This window comes from Pyrgilauda ruficollis, unplaced genomic scaffold (assembly GCF_017590135.1).
Source record: "Pyrgilauda ruficollis isolate IOZ18807 unplaced genomic scaffold, ASM1759013v1 scaffold232, whole genome shotgun sequence".
NCBI lineage: Eukaryota > Metazoa > Chordata > Aves > Passeriformes > Passeridae > Pyrgilauda > Pyrgilauda ruficollis.
The window spans coordinates 153,082-168,326 of record NW_024522762.1 but is presented as its reverse complement, the minus strand read 5'-3'; the positions used below and the strand labels follow the sequence as shown (position 1 = coordinate 168,326).

At 45.5% G+C, this 15,245-nt stretch overlaps 1 protein-coding gene across 6 annotated transcripts in view; it reads right to left on the bottom strand.

Moving 5' to 3' along the window:
• LOC121354655 (excitatory amino acid transporter 4-like) overlaps positions 1 to 15,245 on the bottom strand; it is a 38,885-nt gene that overhangs the window by 12,415 nt on the left and 11,225 nt on the right. For all 6 annotated transcript variants that reach the window (XM_041469408.1, XM_041469407.1, XM_041469410.1 and 3 more), the window contains 3 exons: positions 11,595 to 11,711; positions 1,582 to 1,839; positions 586 to 723 (listed from right to left, as the gene is read on the bottom strand). In XM_041469408.1, the coding sequence (XP_041325342.1) occupies positions 586 to 723; positions 1,582 to 1,795 (352 nt within the window). In that variant the 5' untranslated portion in view covers positions 1,796 to 1,839; positions 11,595 to 11,711. The remainder of the gene's footprint in view (positions 1 to 585; positions 724 to 1,581; positions 1,840 to 11,594; positions 11,712 to 15,245) is intronic.

Here is a 15,245-nt window from a genome sequence, read left to right as displayed (position 1 = left end):
ACTGGTGGATCTTATTCTGCATATGGGAATGTAGCAATTTTCTTTGAAAGCTCTCAGAAGGGAAATAATCCCCTCCTAGTACACTGGGCCTTTCAGTCCCTAATGGTGGGATGTTTCAGCAGGTAGAACACCTTGCAGTCCCTACTGCTGTCTGAAAACTTGTCTGTCTGTCATGTCTTACTTGAGGATCTGGGTAAAACAAGCCCTCCAGCTGGTGATCAATCCTTTTGAACTAACAAAAATTAACCTTCTCTAGGCTGGAGAAAACCTGAAATTTACTTGGGCAAGAAACTTGAAGACATTTGAAGTTATGTAGGATTAAATCCTTGTTAGTGCTGGGCATTGGAACCACTGCATTGTGTTTTCCCCAGTCTTCTGAGAAAGCACAAGGTCTTCTGCTTCTCTGCACTACTACTGAGCTGGCAGGGGTCTCAGTGTGGATCATGTTCCCTATGGCTGTAGATTCAGGCTTGTCACTACTAGCCAAGCTAATCCAAGCACCTCCAGCTGGGGCACCAAGAGGTACCCAAACACCAGCTTTGCTGACCATTGTCTTGGCTGAAAGCAGCAGAAAGTACTTCTCACCTGTAATCAAGCTAGAGACAATGAGAGGAAGAACCAGCATCTGGAGCATACGCATCAGCAGCTCACCAGGGAAGGAGAAATACTTGATCTGGCGATAGGTCAGTTGGTAGGGCCGGAGGGAGAAGGCCAGGATAATCCCTGTGGATAGGCAAAGGATGAGAATGGAAGTGGGACAGTGTGATCCAGTGGTCTGTCCCTCAGTCCTACAATGTGGTTTTTCTCTTCTCATTTACTCTCAGTTCCTCTTCTTTCCAAAGGAACAAATGCTCATTTTCTAGAAGGCTATGATCCAGTTTTTATGGTATGCTCTCTCTCCCTCTGACGTATTTATGTGCAGAGGAGTCTTGAGCAAAACCACAGGTCTCCTTGTTCCCTGTCTATTGTTCTTCTGGAGTCTGTTCCCAGGAAGCTCATGAATACAAAATGCTGTGATGAGAGATATGATCTCACACACTAAAATAAGTGTGACTACACTGTTCAGATTCTTTGTCTACCCACCTCTTAAACCTGAATTCAGCCAGTTAGAGTCATGTAACCTGGATCAAAATCTAGGGACAGCCTGCTATTTGCTAAGCACATTTGGTTTGCATTGTATCATGGCCATTTGCAGTATTTCTTGTCCTGTCAGGCTAAAGCTGTGGGACGAATCTGAAAAGCCCTTGTGCCTACAGCTGCACTCACAAGATGCCTCTGAAGAAAGCTGGATGATTTGTACAAGGATTGGTTGAGTGGGACCATCAAACTCTTTCTATCATAGACTGTTTCTATACTGCGCTAGAAAGGATCAACAAGGACTCCCTCCCACATACATACTCTCTGTTGGGTCCCTTGATCTTGCACACAAAAGTACTCATGATGTAGGCAGCACTTTGAGCTGCCAGCTCATCAGCTTCAACTCCTCAGTCAAATTGCTATGATAAAATAAAAATTTTTGTAAAATAAACAACATTTCCCCATATTTATAAATGGTGCCTGGTGTTGCCACCAGCTCCATACCTAGTAGGACTGCAGCAATGGTGAAGAGGACAAAGGCATTTCTTCTGAAGAAGCTTTTAGCGCTCTCAGCCGTGATGCTGTGCATCCGCTTCTTGGCCCGTGCCGCCCGCTTGTGCACAGCCTGCCGGAGCCGCTGCACCCGGCTGTCGGCGTGAAGCCGCTTGGCTGCATCCTCGTTGAGGAACAGGCTGTTGACGTGGCTCTGCTCGCTCATGGTCAGCACAGCTGCTTAGTCCTCCAGGCACAGCTCTGCCTAGGCTGGGCAGGGAGAAATACAGGCAGGAGAGCATAAGCTGTGGCACGTCTTGTCTTCGCCTTTAGGTCATTTCCCTGGGGTCTGCTTATGAAGGTTTATTTAAAGTTGATTAATGACCTCCTCTGACCATCTGCAAGGAGCAGCCCTTGGGGAAGGATATGTAAAGAGCTGCCAGGGTCTTGTCACTACTGCTTTGGTGCCTCTAGAGAAGCTCTGGCCCCTACAGCACCCAACCTGCACTGAGGAGTGTTTTATGTTGGCCCAGGCAGCCAGAACAGGCTCCACAGCCACCCAGACTTGTTAAAGTTTGACCACTTTGGAATGGAATTAATTTTTATCACCTGGCAACAAACCCCCTTCCTATACACCACTCTTCCAAACAAAACCAAGCAGCAAACAACATTCCTGATGCACCTCCAAGGTGGACAGGTTCCCTACCACAACAACTTTCCACATGACAGCAATTGGTGCTGGCTGTTTCTGTAGAAAGGAACAATATCCCCTTGCCTTACATGGAGCCTGAGGATAAGACTTTATTTACTGACTTACCTTTGAAACACAACAGGACTTTCAAGTAGTATCTCTTGTCAAACTCCACTGACGGGATTAACCTGATGTTCTATCTTCATAAATACTAAGACTGAAATCAAACCTACTCCAAAGAGATAAATAAAGAACCAATTCTGCTCCATTACCAATTGGCTGAAAGGCCTGGACAGTCTACTGTACTTTATCTGTTTAGTTTTTACTGTTATTTCCATATTCCTCAGAAGAGAAGAACAAGGAGGCTACATAGGCACATGAGTCCCCTCTAGAGTGCTAGAAGGCACCAGCCACCCAACAGTTCACATAGAAGAAGATTATTGCCTGACTATGCAGGTGCCATTTTCCTTCTGTCACTGTGCCTTGAACAGATGGAAAGTCTGAAAATTATTCTTATTCCCAGGAATTTGCAAAGGTAATACAAACCTAAATGAAATCAAAGAAGAACAAAGTCACCTTAGCACATCAGCAAGTGCTGGAAAACCTTCTTTGGTGTTGCAAGTCAAATAAGACCTAGTCCATTTGTAATGCTAAATTTAAATCAAAGAAACCCTCACAAATGAGATTACGTTCTCTATAAATTACACACCTAGTATCTTCCACTTGGACCCAGATAAATGCCTATAATGAACTGAAGACATTGCCTTAAAGAGAAGCATGTTTGTGGTACAAGATTGCAAGGTTGTGCACAGAAGGTGGAGATCAACCTCCATTCTGAGACAAGCTTTGTTTACATAGATGCTAATGCCTTCATGAGGTTCAGAACAGCAGACACATCTGAGGTGGCCCAGCCAGGTCACTTGAAGGTCTCCCAAGGCTAAGCTGCACAAAGGCCACTGGCAAAGATTATGTGTATTTGCTGTAGGAACCTAGCAGTGCTGCTGTGGTCACCCCAGCTTTTAGGTCAGCAAACAGCATTCCATGGATTTTGGTCCACTCATTCCAGCTTGACCAAGCATTCCATTCCTTACTATTACCATTACTTTACTATTACCCCACTTTTATCTGTTGATGGAGACAATACACACCAGACTGTGTGAAAAGTTTGCCTGTCTTCCTTTCACTGCCAGTCCTGCTTTTCACAGCTACACCTGAGAAAAAGAAACTGCAAGATCCTTTTAGTTCATTGAGATTGTGCCATCTGAACCTGACAGTAGGTTTAGAAACTATGAATTCAATCCCCTTGTGTCCCACAATAAACTTGTATCATTTATAGCCTTCCAGATATAGAGTTGAACAAATGACCCAGAACAGTTGACACTGGAACACATACCTAGGTGGGTTTGAATGTCTCCAGAGGGAGATTCCATGACCTGCCTGGGCAGCTGTTCCAGTCCTCTGCCACCTTCAATGTAAGGAAGTGCTACCTCACACTGAGGTGGAACTTTTTGCAGTTTTGTTTAAGGCCATTACTCCTTGTCCTGTTGCTTGGGCATTAGAACTTCCTAACATCCAGTCTGATCATCCCCTGGCATGACTTTGGATCATTCCCAGTTGTGCTGTCCCTGGATCTCAGAGAGAACAGTCCAGCACCTCCCTCTCCACATTCCCTCCTGAGGAAGCTGCAGAAAGCAATGCATCCCAGACTCCATTTCTCTGAAGGAGACAAGCCCACTCAGCTGCTCCTTGTAGGACATGCCTTCCAGCTCTTCACCAGAAAGTTCACCCTCCATTCCCCTCCTCTGGACATGTTTGAGGACCTTCATATCCTTCTTCAATATGCTCACAGTGCTCCATGTGAGGCTGCAGCAATGCTGACTACTATGGGATAATCCCCTCTCTGGACCTGCTAGTCATTCTATGTGTGTTGTCTCTCCAGCATGCAATTTGCCCTCTCAGCTGCCTGGGCACACTGCTCACTCCTCTTGAACCTGTGGCCAATCTGCACCCCAGGTCCCTCTCTGCTCTTCAGCCACTCCTCTCCCAGTTTAGACTTGTACTCAGTGTTACTCCCTCCCAGCTGCAGAAAATAGCACTTGGACTACTTCCATTTCATGCCTGAGATAGCCTAATGCTCCAATTCATCAAAATTCTCCTTTGAGGCCTCTTGTTCCTCAAGAAAGTAAATGGCACCTCCCAGTTTGATTTTGTCAATAGGCTTGCTAATGGGATATTCAATTCCTTCATCTGAATCATGGATAAAATACTGAATAGTACTGGCCTCAGTGTTAAGCTGCAAGGACACCACCAGTGACCACTCACCAGCAAGACACAGCCCCATTCACTACAACCATGCAAGCCCTGCTGTCCAGCCAGCTCTTCACACTGCACACCATCAACTTGCCTCTCCCACAGCTGGACAACTGTCCAGAAGGATGTTGTGAGGGACAGTATCAAAAGCTGCGCTAAAAGCCAGGAAAACTGCATGTACCACCTTCCCTTTATCAACTTGGGGTGTGACCTCTTCCTAAAAAGAAATCAAACTGGTTAGAGAGGACTTTTTCTCTGAAAACCCATGCTGAAGATTGCATTACTCTTCAAATGCTTTTCAGTTGTATTCAGTAGAACCTTCTCCATAATTTTTCTAGAAACTGAGGTTAGACTCATCGGTTTTTGTGTAGTTCTTTGTGTCTTCCCTTACACCTTTCTGGTGGATTAGAATAACATTGGCTTGCTTCCCAGTCAGCAGGGTTGCTGTGTGGCTTCCTACAGTAGAGCTACCCGAGGCAATCACTTCCAAAAGAAGAACCACCAGAGAAACTTTCAAGCCCCAGACACTCTTCTTCTTATTCCCAAACCACTCACTCTTCATCAAATGACCCAGCACACATTGGTAATGTGAAGTACCGCCTTACTTTGACTTGGAAAGCTCGTTTAGTGAAGTCAAAAGTCACATTGATCACTCTAAAATCACCCACCACAGACTTTCTATACACAAACCAAACTTTTCATTTGCTGTGGTGACCTGAGAGGAGACCCATGTTGAGTAAGGAAAAGTGGTCTCCCCCTCCTGCAAACCGTGCCTTTCTTAGAGTTGGACCCTACCACAGCAGTGGCACAATTTCCTGTAGAGGGAAGGTGGGAGCAGAACCCACAAATATAAAAGGACTCACCCAATTTTTTCTCCAGATGTCTCCCCATCTGGAAAATGTATTTTTGTCCAAACAAAATGAAATTTCTATTTTGATACGAGAAAGTACAGGATTAATCACTAGATCCCATGTTGCACCATGTGTTCAGCTGCCTTCTTAGAGTAAAAGTTATTGCACAGAAGGAACTCAGCAGCAGATCTTGCTCCTTTGATGTCCCCACCCTCTTTCTGACTTGCTCTCTTTCTCTATCTGCATATTTTGCAACAGAGCAGCCCCCTCCACAGCACATTCTCTCTGCAACGCTGGTCTGGAATTTTGTAATTTGCATGAGCAGGAAGTTCTCAGACTGTTGCAGTAAAGCCACAAAAAATCTCTTGTCAATGGCTTGGATTTCCCTTCTTGTGAGGAAGAAGGTGGCTTTTGCTCTCTCGGTGAAGGTTTTTCTATCTGTGACTGCTTCACCAGTCTCCACTCCACCAGAAACACCGAGATATTTGACAGAGCATTTTTGGAGGTAACTTCAAGGTTTGAGCAGGGAGCACAAGATATTTTGCAAGAAAGATCAGTGTTGTAAAACTAATACCTAGTTCCTGGCAGTGAGGTTTCACATAATCAGAGGAATTTTGGCTATTTTAGAGGTATAAGTCAGATGTTGGTGAAAGTGAAAAATGGGAAGGAAGGCTTCTGCACTACATTTTGTCCTGCTCTTTGCAGATTTTTCTGTGTTTATCTCCCCATCTACCCAAGGAGATTTTCAACAAGGGAGGAGTGCAGTAGAGCTTAAGCATTTACAAAGAGCTAGAAAACAGGGAAGCTCTGAATCAACTAGATGCATGTGTTCCAGCTTGTACTGAACATTGAAGAACATCTCTGTTAAAGCAGCCAACATCAGAAAAGCTGACATCAGAAAAGCATCCAGTGTGCAGCATCTTCCTGTGAACATGTTGTAAGATAGAAGATATTAAAATTCTGGTTGAAGGGAGACTGGAGATAGCCATGGCACAGTGACAGCTCTGGAGAGCCAAAATGTGGAAGCATCAGGACAGATTTGCATTCCCTTCTCACAAATTCTATAATTTTGGTCCCACAAAGTTCCACACTCAAAAGCTGAGAGTAAAATATTGTACAAAGCAGAGAAACTTCTTGAAATAATATCTTGAATGTAATCTTTGACCACAGGCTCTGTAAAGACATAGCCTCCCACATTTTGGCCATGCCCCTCTCCCAGAGAAAAGGCCAGCTTGTTTAAATGAGGAACTAGGGAGAGCAGAAGTAAAAAGCAATGTTCAAATGCATCTAGTTGAAGGAAAACCCACATCAGTAAGGATATGGCTTCAGTGTCAGATCAGTCAGGCTTTTAAAATACTTTTGTAAAGGCTCATGCATGAAAGGTTTTTAAAGCAATGGATATGAAAGGGAATGAAAGGGGAGATCCCCTTTTCATCATCACTTTTGGTGACAGGATGCCAACATGCCAACAGAGATTTCAGTTGTGAGGTCCAAAAAGAAAGTGTGCAGAGGGCTGAGCTGTTCATCTGCTCACAAGTGACAGGAAGAATGATCTGCTCTATGAATAAATAAAAAGCAGTAAACACAGAAAGAAAAACTCTGAATTCCAGTTTCTTTGTGAGTTGACTCACAAAGAAACTGGAAAGACCATAGAAAAGCACAGACTGACAGAAGAAAGTACTAAGAATTATTTGGGAGACATTAGGGGAGAAAGCAGAAAACATTCCATCCCTGAGAGGATGAGTGGTAGATGGGATGGAGTTAATTTTCCTCCTAATAGTTGGTACAGTGCTGTGTTTGAAATTTAGAGTGAGAATAATCTTAGACTTTGTCTTGTGATAAAAGGAAAATGCCAAGACATGACTCTCACTTGTGGGAATGATACAGCTTTCACATCACAACATTAAATACTTGAAACTTGTATTTAGAAACCCATATACACATCTTAAATATTGCTACATCACAACAACATTTAAAAAATGAAATTATTCGGACAAATTTCAAGTTGCTTGCTGAAGAAATTTTGCATTTAACTCAGATTCTAGGAAAGTTGCTGTGAAAGTCTTCAATTACTTACTTTCTTTGTTGTGCAGGCTCAGCTTCAGAAAAAAATCCAGCCAAGTTTGACTGTTATAAAGCTGTCATCACTGAAATGTTCCTACATTCAGTTATTCAAACATCAAGAGGCAGGCTGTAAGTATTTATCAATTTTTTTTCATGTGCTGCAAAGTTTTGCACTGTCTGTATTAAGACAGTTTGCATCCATGGGAGCTCACAAGCAAGCTCCTCCTGAGCCGTGCATGTTTCAGACTATCAGCAGAGGTGACAGGCAGACTTTCCTCAGAAATGCACTGGTCATGAATCCAGTCTGTCCACTGGGCAGGCAGGTAAACTCTCAGTCTACGTGTTCCATGGTGCTGGGTAGCCCTGCAGAGCCCCAGGGGTGCGGTGCCTGTCACTGGGCAGTATCAGCACAGTGCAGAGCCCATGCTGTGGCACTAGGGCTGCATCTGGAGGCAAGATCTGGGCAGAGCTGGAGGAGATAGGCTGCATCTGCATATGCAGATCTAGGCAGCCTGTAGATCTGCAGAGGGCACAGTTCCACATGGAAAACATCTCTTAAGAGGTCAGGGCAGTGGTGCTTGCCAGAGGAGATCAGTTCTGTGGAGCAGTGATACACTGAGTGTCTGCAGAATACAGTTCTGCTGCCTGCAGAGAAGCTGTTTGACTGTTTGGAACCAAAGGGGACTATTCTCTGTTTCACAAGAGCTTCTCATGCCTTAACACCACTTCATGACAAGAGGAGAACCTACATGTAGGGAAATAAATCTACTTCATGCCTGTATGCAGCTCTCCTCTCATTCCAGAGACATGCAACAGCTCAGAGGTCACAAAGAAGCAAGTGTTCTGAGCATGGGAGTGGGCTGCAGAGATCTCTGACCTAGCTTTGTCCAGGTAATGGTCAGAGCAAGATTGTGGTAGACGAAGAAATATATCTGACTACTTTAAATGGTCCAGACAAAACTCAACATCAGACCCCTAATAACAGTGTCTTAAGGCCTGCATCCGGTACATCACCCCAGGGACCTCAGAACTCCCAGAACATCCCAGGTGGGACCAGCACTAGAGTCCAGAAACTCTGCTGTGCTTGTGCCAGCAGGTTGAGAGAGGTGATCCCTCCCCTCTGACTCAGCACTGGTGAGGCCACAGCTGGCTGTGTCCAGGTCTGGGTTTCCCAGTATGGATACAGGGAAGAGAGTCCACTGAAGGACTGCAGAGATGATGGTGGGACTGGGGCATCTCCTGTGAGGAAAGACTGGGAGATCTGGGACTGCTCAGCCTGGGGAGAGAGGGCTTGGGGTAGGTCTTATCAATGTACACCTGCAGGAGGATATGAAGAATTCAGTGCTAAACCATTCTCAGTGTTGCACAGTGACCATGAGAAGTGACAGACATTAATTGAACTACCAGGAAATTCTTCTTAAGGATAAAGAGAGTCTTTGTCACCGCAAGACAGACTGAACACTGGGGCAGGTTGCACAAAGGGGCTAGTGAGGTGTTCTCCATTCTTGGAGGTATTCAAAAGCTGTCTGTACACAGTCCTGAGCAACCAACTGTGGCTGACTCTGTTTTGGGCAGAGGGATTGCACTAGGTGATGTTTAGGGGTCCCTGCCAACCTCAGCAATGCTGTGACCTTCATTCTGCTGATGTGCTCTGAGATAAAGCTTTACAGGACTTCAGACAGCACTGACACATCCTGTCCATGACAGTGTCCTGGAGATGATTTACATTTATAATTAGCAAAGGGACCTGGTTGGTTTTCCACTCTTCTTTCACCCTCTGACCCCTGCACAGCACTTCTGCACCGCACTGAAAGACAAAGAAAATGCTGCTTCATTGAAACAGCCAAATGCCATTTGTGGCTGCTGGACAGATTGTGAGGACTCAGGGGTGAACCAGCAGAGGGGGAGCGATCAGCCAAGTGGATCCACTGTGAGATACTCCTCTGGGAAATGGGAAGGTCCTGACCACTGGCAAGACATGGCATTACAGGGACATTCTTGCCATGGTGTGTGGGATTGGAAAAAATAACAAAATTTCAGATGAAGACTGTGTCTACCTTCTTGCCCTGTGCTCCACTATCTCATAAGGCAGAACACAGCTGCCATCTCATGCCTCCTTCCCCTGCCCTTATACGACATCCTGACACAGCTTTCTGATTACTAATGTGTCCAAGAGATATCAGCTGATGATCAAATAACCTGGCCCAAGAGAGGCAAAAATCTGCATGTCCAGCACAGCAGAGGAGAGCTCCATTCTTCAGAGGGTTCAGGCACTTGGCTGGGACAGGCCCAGTTCTCAGTATTCAGAAAAAATGGATGGGAAACAATGACTAAAATGCGGCTGCTTTACACATTGTCCCACTATTGCTAATGTCTGTGTAGAAGAACACAAAAAGGGGTTAATCTAATTAGCCAGTTTTACTCCTGGGACTGGCAGAAGTCAGCCAAAATAGAAATGCCCATTGCAAACCTTCTCCTAGGTTTACCAGCCTCCAGGGGCTGGTGGAAGAGAGGCAATATAATCCCAAGACAGCAGTGTTTGGTACAGTGTGTACCATCACACCCTGCCACGGGCATGGCACGTGGTACTTGGTCAAGCCATGCTGCTGAAAGGATGACACTGGAAAAGCATGTCAGGTATCCCCCTCAAGGACAGTTGCCCCAGGCTCCCTCTTCCCTCTGCTAATGCAACCCCATTTTAGTTTTCATTGCTGAAAGCCAGACAGACTGTGAAATAACCAGCACTTGGAGTCCACTGTTTCTCTTGTCTCCAAGGAAACTTTGCTTTATGTTCAACATCAAAACCAGCAGAATTTTCAGTGAGGGAAGTTTCTGAAGGTGGCAGCAAGGAAGCACCCAAAGTGGGAAAAGGAGAAATCTCTGTAGAAGGAGAGGTGTTGGAAAGAGTTATGCACAGTCAGGCAGATATGGAAGGGCAAGGCAAGGGGTCACTGAAAAATCTGTGCCAGTCTTTCTGAGGTGGACTTCTGGTGCTGGGTCACCAAGGGAGAGGAGTTAAATAGCTCATCCTCACATGGTGGGAAGGGAGGCCCAGTGCTTATGAGGAAGGGGCATGTCACTCTGCTCAGTGGTCTGAAAGTTGCTGTTAGCAGCTCTCAAGTTCCATTGGCTTTTGGGCAGACCATGGGCACTCCCGGGCGGGAAGCTACAGTCCCCCTACTGCCAGCTGAGTAAAACCAGGTTCTTTGTGGGGATTGTCTTTGCAACGATGCCAAAGGAGGAGTAGATGTCTCCACTCCCATCTGACATCCCCCCATTAGTAGCTCAGTGCCTGTGATCATGAGCATTAAATCCAGCCATTGTGCTACTGCCTGGGCTTTTTTTTTCAGTCCTGAGGACCAGGATTGCTATCCTCACAGGGTTCATAGCCTCCCCTTGGCTGGAGGCATCCTCACCCCTCATACTGTTATATCCTTTGCAGCCTGGCCCATTGCTTGTCCTTGGGAAAGGAAATACAAGCTGAAAGCAGTGCAACCAAAGAGCCTATGTTGAAAATTTCCATTCACAAGCCCAGCTGAGCCATCTTTGCATTGCTATAGCAGTCCCTGGAAGGGCTTTCTGCTCAGTAGGGTGTTTCTCTTTCTTGATACCTGTCAGCCAGCTACCTCCCAGACAACTCCTACCACAACCATGGACCTGGGAGGAGAGCAGATCTGTTCAGGGTCCAGCCACTGACCCATCTTTGTGAGAGAGCACCAGCTAAAGGGAGAGGAATCTGCAATAGGCAGGAATTTCAGCCCAGCTGAGCTCTACAATGACAGTGATCACCAGCGGAGCAGTGGGTTTGGGGCCTAAGTACAATACTGGAAGGACAAGTGCCACTCTCCACAATTGACTCTACTCATGCCAAGGTCTTGTGATAAGGTTGTCTGGCTCAAGCTTCCCACCAGGCATTTAACCTCAACCCAAGACACAGAGTCCTGTTTTTAGAGCACCCCCCCACTAGGCAGCTCCCTGTCCTAAAGCAAATGAGAGCTATCCCTGCCACTCTCATGCACATGCCCAAGGAAATCTCCTGCCCTGCTTCAGCCCCTGGTACTGGCACTGCTCTTATTCATGCATTCAGATTCACTGATAAAACCACTCACCTGGAATCAGTGCAGGTTGCCAAGCACAGAGGGAAGCAAGTAGTTTTCGTCTTGGGGGATTATTCTGCGTTGTTTCGTTCTTTAATTCTTTCAAAGGCAGGAAGCAGGATTTTCTCCCTAGAAAAGTACAGCGTTAGCAGAGACCTCTGAGCAATACCTCCTGAGAGAGGAAAGGAAGACTGTATATGCTCAGGATACATGGCAGAAAGGGGTGGGGGAGTGGCATGTAGGAGGAGACAGAAAAAATCTTTGATGATTGCACCAGATCAGAGCACAGAAAGCACCTGTCATCAGGAGGTTGCATAGAGCCCTTAGTGGGTTTCACAGTACCAGTGGGTTTGCACTTTCTTCTGCCTCCTCACACAAGCCTAAAGAAGAGCTAGTAGTAACAGAGAGCAGGGCAGCTGTTAAATGAGAATCAAATCTCACCTCCGTTCCACTCCTGCCCCTTACAAGAGTTCCTTCCACAAGGGAGGCTGCCTGCACAGGTTAATCCAGCAGCAACAGCTGAGTATTGGACAGGCAGGTCCTTCACTGGTCCAGTCTGTGTGCACAGGACCTCTGAGGTCCAGACACTCCTGTGGCTTGTCCAGATCAGCCTTAGGGGATAGACGTGTCTGTGCCTCAGCCAAACTGCAGCAGCTTCTCTTCAATGTATTAGGCACATCTTATGGAGGAATCAGTTCATTGAGCATTCAAAGGAAATACAGGAGCTGTACAGTGTCAGGGAAACAGACTCTGCTTCCAAGGAAGCAGGCAAAACTTCCACTGCTCACTGGTTTCTTAAATATTGATTCCTGATGCAGTTTCTTAGATAAAAGTCCCACATTTAAAAATTTCGATCAACGCACTATGTCAAAACTACAAGTCAGGTTACAGGTGTGAACACCACACAGCCCACTCTGGCCTCTGAATGTGGCAGAGTGAAAAATTATATCCAAAAATCAAGCCACAGCATTAAAGTTACAATAACATCTCTGTTTCTAGCCCTACCAGATACATGACTCACAATGAACGTAGCTGTTTAATGACAGTAGCTTTCTCCTTAATTCAGGTGGCCCCAGTGGAGGGGCTCTGCTGTGTGCTCTGGCTTTGGCATACCAAGGCTGATATGTTGTGTCTGCAGATGGAGCTTGCCACAGAGTTTGAACTCATCTAGTCAGGCATAGGTCAAAGGCAAAGCATCATGTTTATTTATAGATGATGCTGGAAATTAAATCCCCCCAAATCCTGTGTCCTCATCAGCTCTGTAGGAAGAGGAGAACTGGACCTCTTCAGCCCAGGTTACAGAGAGCAAACTCTCAACACCAAATGGCTTTTTCAGATTTTGATCATATAATTGTTTAGGTTTGAAAAGAACTTTAAAATTATTGAGTGTGACCATAAATCAGGATGGTGATTAGATGGGACTTCGCTCAATGAAACATTTGGAGTCATGACTGTGTCTGTCATTCTCCCTTGTTTAAACTTGCTCCAGACACAAGCCATTGCTGCATTAAGAGACAAGGACACACTCTCCGAACCCAATAAATTTCTTGGTCTTCACACGATTCCATGGCTCACATGGTACTAATGACCCTAATCTTACTGAAGGTTCAACATTATCTCAGGTCACGCAAGTGTCAACTGGGGACTGTAAATTCAAGTACTGTCCCTGCAAGGTTTCAGTCATCTTTCCAGAAAAAACATGTATTGGAATGGGCTACCCAAAAAATTATTTTTATTCCAAAATTAATGTTTCTGGTTTTGGGGAATAGGTGTGCTCTGCCTGTACCACACACCAAAACCCTGAAGAAATGTGACTGAGAGGCAGTCCAGCCACAGACTTACAGGGAGACCGATTGTGATGGCCCAGCCTGGTACATGGTTCATCTTTGCTTCTTCTGATGGTTCACACTGGCCATTGCTGGGCAGTCCCAGAGAAAGGACATCTCCTATTCCTCATGCCCCTGCCTCTCACATAGCTTGGCCAGAAGCTGCTCTTGCAGAAGGGCCCCTGACAGCACTGCTGGCACTGCTGGGGGCTGATGACCTGTAGCAGAGCACTCCTATGTGGGACTAGTGCATTTCTGGAGCTACCCAGAGAGCGGCAGAGCAGCCGTGCGCTTGGCCACCCCTCAGATGCTGTTCTATTGCCTGTTTCCACCTCAGGCATCGAGTGTTTAGCTAACAGCAAATGGTTGTCCTTTCCACCTCCTATGCCTGAAGTCCAGCTTTGCTCCTAGAATCTCTCCTAATTCCTACCCTGGTTTTTAATCCCCTGGTTAGTACCCATAGGCATTTTTAAGCCATAAACTTGCAGTGACAAGTGCCTTAAACATTCTCCTTTGGCAGCTTTTTCCATATTTTGACTTGTACCTGTGGCAATTTCCAGGCAACTTTGAGTTATTAAATAGGACACAGAGCAGCAGCCTGAAGCTATGGAGGAGGTGAAGAGCTCTGCTCCCTCAGGATGGAACTGCCTGATGCCCAGGCAGTCTTTCCAGGGTAGAGCAATCCTTGGGTACAAACCCCATGGTCAGCTAACTCTGCCAAATTTCTCCTTGTTCTAGGAGTGCCAGGCACACTTGGTCATCCACATCAGAGGCCACATGCTGCTGTAAGTTTTCAGCAATGGGTAAAAAGGAAACTCATGATGTCACCTTGTGAGAGGCAAAGAGAAAAGACATGACAACTGCACCTCTTGTCATAGAGCCACCTTCAGAGGGTGTTCTGACGCTATCCTTGCACAGCTGTTTGAAGATAAAGGAAGGGCTTGATGGGAAACAGCTTTCCAAAATCAGCCCCCTGGAAATTTCCTCCACTAAGCACCTTTCAAAATTATTTCTGCTAATTCCACAAGTAGACAAAAAATGTTACATTGGGACAGGGCAGTTTTGCACCCTTTCCATCCTTAGATACGCCCTCGGTCTGTATTGATGCCTTTTTCTCTAGTCCTAGAAATATAAGCCAGACACAGGATGATAAAAAGGGGTACCTTTATACAAGGATCCTTAGGTGCACAGTTAGGTGAAAAACGCTGAAGATGTTTGCCCCACGTAACCCGTGTTCCATTTGTATAGATTCTGCAAATTAACATATCTGACAAGACCCCCCAATTACAAGTACACTCCATGAAGTAATGAACCCTAGCTCTAGCACCTTCTAAATCCTCCTCCCTCAGATAAGGACCAGGCCCTGTTTATAAAAATATGTCTCGAAAAGCTGGTTTCAACCTTGGTTTCTAAGGAGAACCAAGACAGCATAAGGGTCCTGGAATTTGTTTTGTCTCTCTGCCTAGGAAAATGTTGAAACTAAGTTACAATAATAGACTACAAAGCTACAAATATAGGTGTAAAGAATACAGAAAATATATAAAAGAAAAATAGGTATAAATCCAGACAGCATCAGTATCTCTGCCCAAATTGGAAAGACCCAGATCCTCAACAAGTGAAGTTCTGGGCAAATGACTCTTTAGACAAATTTTGACAAAGGGCTTGTGTCTCTAAAGGAGAAGTTTGCAGGTCCAGCAGAACAACTCCTTCTTTATCACCTCTACTTTTTAAAAAATACTGATTTCTATTGGATCTTTAAAAAGTAAAACACTTATAAATGGGCTAAGAGTTGACTCATAATGTAATAAGGTAAATCTCCCATGTGAGTGTCTGTTAG